Raw genomic sequence first — 6,000 nt, 5'->3', positions numbered from 1 at the left:
AAAAGTACATAAAATAAATGAAGACACAACTTTCGTCCATTTATTAAATATATTTTTAATATAAAAAATGACGCAGATAACAAAATGGATTTTGAACATCCAAGAGGGACTTGAAAAAATAAAAGCCCTACATCACTTGATGAGAATGTAAAGAAACCAAAAGAAAAGTAACAAATAAAGAGAAACAGGATCCAGTAGAATAACAACAAGAAGTTTAAAAAAGAAAAAAGAAACGTCGAAAGAAGCGAAAAAAGGAGCCAAAAAAAGAAAGAGAAAAATTTTAAAGAAGAAAAGAAATTCCTTACACGTGAAGAAGAAAAAAAAAGGTAGTTATCGATTTAAAAAATTGTCCGCCAAAATTTCTCAGTAATACTCTCAAATATCTATTTTTAGAATACCAACCAACAAGATTTTATAATCGACTCATTTTTTTTTTTCAAATATCAACGAGGCAGTGATTTTTGGAAATACTTCAAAACCACCACAATGGAAATGTAATTATTGTAATAAATATGCTTAATAAATAAATAAATAAATAAATAAATAAATAAGTAAATAAAGAAATAAATATTACAGAAATAAATAATAAATAAATAACAATCTCAAATGATTGTTATTAAAATTGTAATAATATTTTTTTAAATTTGAAACAGTGAAATAAGTGAATATTGTTTCATTAGCATTAATAAATACTATTCATTAAATAATTAATTGTAATTATTAATTATCGAACGCAATAATTGAACAAAAAAATTTTTATTGAATACCGAATATTAAGAAATTGAAATTGAAGAGGCAAAATTAAAAATTAAGAAATTGTAATTGAAAAATCTAAATTCAAAACTAAATTAAGAAACTAAACTGAAAAATTGAAATTCAATTCTGAAAATTAAGTAACAGAATTGAAAAATCAAAATTCAATTCTGTAAATTATGTAACAGAATTGAAAAATCGAAATGCAGAATTGAAAAACTGAAATAAAGAACCAGAATTGAAAAATCGCAATTAAAACTGAAAATAAAGAACCAGAATTGAAAAATTGAAATTAAAACTGAAAAATTGAATTTCAAAATTAAAAATTAAAAAATTTAAATCTGAAAATTAAGTAACACAATTGAAATATCACAATTAAAACTAAAAAATTGAAATTCAAAACTGAAAATTAAGAACCAGAATTGAAAAGTCCAAATTAGAACTGAAAAATTGAATTTCAAAATTAAAAATTAAGAAATTATAATTAAAATTGAAATTCAATTCTGAAAATTAAGAAACAGAATTGAAAAATCAAAATTCAAGACTGAAAATTAAGGAACTTAATTGAAAACTCAGAATTCAGAACTGAAAAACTGAAATAAAGAACGAGAATTGAAAAATCGAAATTAAAACTGAAAAATTGAAATTCAAAACTAAAAATAAAGTACCAAAATTGAAAAATTTAATTTCAAAACTGAAAATTAAGAAATTATAATTAAAATTGAAAATCAATTCTGAAAATTAAGGAACAGAATTGAAAAATCGAAATTAAACCATAAAATTAAGAAACTTAATCGAAAAATCGAAAAATCAAAACTGAAAAATAAGAAATTAAAATTAAAAGTCAAATCAAAAGAAAAAATTACAAATTAAAAAATCAAAATAAAAAAGAAAATAATCAAAAAACCATGAAGAATGCCCATATTCTCTCAACCTCCACCGATGCAGAATCACCAAAAGATCCCAACGACGGTGTAATAAGACTAAAAATTGACAAACCCTCACACTGGGACTGGCAACTGACAACATCATCCGACACAATACCAAAAATTCAATTACTCGACAAAGATGGTCGTCTACTCGTCGAAACAACAACAGGAATTGCCCAAAGAGCAAAAGGTTCATTTCGCGACGGTCTAAAAACATACGAAGAATTCTCCCCCACACCAACATCATCATCATCAAAAACATCAATTATTATTCCCGGCAATAGAAATTTCGAAGGTTACAGTACAAAATTCGACACGACCCATTTCTCAAAACCCCGAAAATCACGAAGTGACATTGATCTGAGGAATGGTGGAGGTGGTAGAAGAGCACGAAAGAGAAATAGTTCCATAGACGTTAGTTGCAGATCGGAGGGTGGCGGTAAGAAATATTCTCCTGGTGATTATCTTCGTCAGCAAATAGTCGACGAAATTTGGAAGAATATCGAGGGGAGGACAGAGGACGAAATTGCTCGAGATAGATGTGATAAGGTGAGGGTTTATTTGCGAAATAAGAGTGATTCGTCATTTAATAGGGAGTCGAGAGGAAGGTGGAGGAATGAGGGGAGGAGAAGGGTGGATAGATCTTTGAGTGGTGGTTGTGGGAGTTTGGGAGTTGATAGGGAAGAGAGAGCTTTTGATTGTGGAAGAAGATGTGCTTTCTGTAGTGGAGGAGATGCTTCCAGTTGGAGGGGAACTACTTGTGGTAGTAGAGATGCTTCCTTTAGTAGAGGAAATGCTCCCAATTGTAGAGAAGATGCTCCTAATAATAGAAATGCTACTGATGTTAGAGAAGATGCTGCCAATAATAGAAATGCTACTGATGGTAGAGAAGATGCTGCTAATAGTAGAGAAAATGCTCCTAATTGTATAGAAGATGTTCCCAATAATAGAAAAGCTTCTAATAGTAGAGAAGATGCTGCTAATAGTGGAGGAAATGCTCCCAATTGTAGAGAAGATGCTGTTAATAGTAGAGGATATGCTCCCAATTGTAGTGAAGATGCTTCTAATAATAGAAATGCTACTTATGGTAGAGAAGATGTTCCCAATAATAGAGAAGATGAATTCAGTAGCAGAAGAGCTGCTTCTAGTAGCAGAAGAGATACTTCCAGTAACAGAAGAGAAGCTTCCAACAATAGAAGAGATGTTTCCAGTAGCAGAAGAGATGTATCCAGTAGCACAAGAGATGTTTCCAGTAGCAGAAGAGATTTTTCCAATTCTAGAGATGCTGCACATAGTAGAAGAGATTCTTCCAATTCTAGAGATGCTGCACATAGTAGAAGAGATTCTTCCAATACTAGAGATGCTGCATACAGCAGAAGAAGCACTACCAACAGCAGAGAAACTGTTTTTAATAGTAGAAGAGATTTTTCCAATGCTAAAGGAGATGCTAGCAATAGCAGAAGTAATGCTACCAGTAGCAGTGAAAATGCTTCCAATAGTGGAAGTTATTCTTCTAATAGTAGAAGAGAAGATTATGGAGAAGAAGATGCTTCTAATGGAACAAAAGATGCTCCCAATAGTAGAAGAGTTGCTGCCAGTACTTTAAGAGATGTTTCACATAGTACAAGAGATTCTGCGAATAGAAGAAGATGTGCTTCCAATACTAGAGATTATACTTCCAGTACTAAAAGAGATATTTCCTACAGTAGAAGAGATTCTTCCTACAGTAGAAGAGGTTCTTCCAATAGTAGAGAAAGTGCTCCCAATAGTAGAGAAGATGTTCCAAATATTAGAGAAGATGTTCCAAATATTAATGAAGATGTTCCGAATATTAAAGATGCTCCCAACAGCAGAAGACATTCTAGAAGAGATGCTACCAACAACAGAAGAATTGCTTCCAATAGAAGCAAAAGTGTCACCATCAGCAGCAATACTCCGAACGAAAACGAAAACCCTCCCAACGAATCAACAGAACATCCAAACAACCCAAAATCTTCCTCTCCTACCGAAAGCAACACCCCAAAAAACTCCCAACAAATTTTCAACGATCACAACCTTCCTTCTTCCGAAACAAACAAACCCCAACAAAAATCAGAAACCCCAATTCCCAAGTTCCCCTTCCCCCAAAGGACCGTAAACTCCTACAAAACAGGAAAGCAACTATCAAACAACGAATTGGAAAAAATCCGCTACTTCCTCCAGGATCGTATATCAGCGAAAATGAATGAGGAAAAACTTCTTTTTCGATCCCGCTCACAGCCTATTCCCACAACCAATACATTTCCCAATGACATTGAAACAGAAAAAAGATATTCCAATTCTTCATTGAAGCGAGACTATCAAATCAGAAAAGTGGGTAGCGATGCAAGTGTCGTGCGGTTCTTCGAGAGACAACATCAACCATGCGGAAGTCGACAGAATTTTCAACAAGAATCCACCACAATTCCCAGGAGGAAACTTCTTCGTTCAAGGACACGGAACGATGCACTACTCGAAACAGACGAACTGGAAAATATTTACAGAGATAAAAAACCAGTCCACAGGCAAAAGTTTTACACAAGAAAAACAAAGAGTGACACACCACTCTCTAATTTCCACCAAAATCCCGATAATCTCGAAAGTAGATTCCAGGAATATAGAGACAGAAAGAAACTTGATTCGAAATTAGACAAACTAGATTCATCAGATCTCGAAGAGGAGGACTTTATGAAAAAGCCAAGATGGAAGGATTTACAATTTGAAACTTGTACCCTAACCAATTGTACAATTTGTCAGAATCTTAAAAATTGCATCAATCCCCTAGCATCAAATGCAAATTCAATGAATCAAATTTCAAACAATTCTAATTCTACAAATTCAAATCATTCGTATGAACAATCTAAACAAATCCCTGATGATATAAATGCAAAACCAAAAACGTCTCTGCAGGAAAATTATTTAGTTTTAGAGAGAGCAACATCTCCGCAACATGACTCAATAATTTCAGAAACCACAACCAACTCCCGTGAGGAGGAGGAGGAAATCTCAAGTTCGAGTTGGAATTCACCTGACTTTGGTTACAATACAATTTCAAAACAGTCGAGGGACTGCAAAAAAGTTTTCAACCCCAGTTCAACTGTTAAGAAAAGCGACACGTTCAAAATTGTCGACGGAAGTGAAAATACGGGAATAAAAAAGTCCCTTAAAACCGAATGCTTCGACACTGTCACGAATAATAATAAAAATAATAGTAAAAGTAATAAAAATAATAATAGTAATAATAGTAATAATAAAAATAATAGTGACAACAACAAAAATAATAGTGATAACAAAAATAATAGTAATAATAATAATAATAATAATAATAATAATGATAATAAAAATAATAATGTTGGTGATAATGATGAAAATTATCAAAAAGAGGGTCTAAATAGACAAACAAATCAAGAAATAGCTGAGGACTATTTTTTGCGGGTTTATGAAATTTTAAAGAAACGAAAAGAGGAGGTGAGACAATTGGCCCAACTTTGCGATAGTTCAGAGTTCGAACGAAAGGAAACGGAAACCATGAAAACGAAGAGGAGGCGTAGAAAAAAAATCCTTGACAGTCAACAAGGTGAGATTTTTTAGTTAAAAAAAAAACCTATCTCTGCTTTAGTTTCTTTTTTTTCGCCTAAATTTTACTGAACATTATTCTTAAAGATTATGTGGAATAAAAAATGATTTTCGAAGAACTTTTCCCAAATAGCCTTAATTTTTTAAATGTAATTTGAATTTTGTTTTTCAAATTTAGCGCCAGATTTTTGTTTTTAGCAACAGCAGCGCCTCTGGACTAGACTAAATGGCGCGAAAATTTGAAAATAGAAATTAAAATACAGAAAATTTTACGGGAATTTCTCTCCGAAATATCGAATAATTATATGAGTCGAATACCAAAAAGTCGAATAGCGCAAAACTTTAATGCTTAATTTATCAAATATTTATTTAAAAACAAAAAATCAAAGGATAGAATGTTCCTTAGATCGAAAACCGAAAAATTCGAGTGATTATTATTAAATCAAAAAATTAAAAGGTCGAATGTAATTTTAATTTTCAAAATTCGCGCCGAATTTTTAATTTTATCAACAGCAGCGCCTCTGAGAGAATGGCGCCAAAATTTGAAAAACAAAAATTCAAAAAAGCAATTTTTATAGCGATTTCAGGAATAATTATAGAAAAAATTGTTTAAACATTCCGTTTTAATCGAAAAAGTAAAAAAAATTAAACCATTTTTTTGTGGGAAAAGGACTTTTCCCGCATGGCCTTAAATTTTTTTTAATTTCTTTAAACGTCTCTTTTA

General features: G+C 31.8%; 1 protein-coding gene across 1 annotated transcript in view; it reads left to right on the top strand.

The window, feature by feature from the left end:
- The first annotated feature begins 1,568 nt into the window (after positions 1–1,568).
- The window catches only part of LOC122498592, a 101,339-nt gene continuing 96,907 nt past the window's right edge, over positions 1,569–6,000 (top strand). The window contains exon 1 of the mRNA XM_043606391.1: positions 1,569–5,277. Coding sequence (XP_043462326.1) covers positions 1,662–5,277 — 3,616 coding nt within the window. The 5' untranslated portion in view covers positions 1,569–1,661. The remainder of the gene's footprint in view (positions 5,278–6,000) is intronic.

This window comes from Leptopilina heterotoma, unplaced genomic scaffold (assembly GCF_015476425.1).
Source record: "Leptopilina heterotoma isolate Lh14 unplaced genomic scaffold, ASM1547642v1 Lhet_152, whole genome shotgun sequence".
NCBI classification, from domain to species: Eukaryota; Metazoa; Arthropoda; class Insecta; order Hymenoptera; family Figitidae; genus Leptopilina; species Leptopilina heterotoma.
This window is presented reverse-complemented; position numbering and strand designations above follow the sequence as displayed.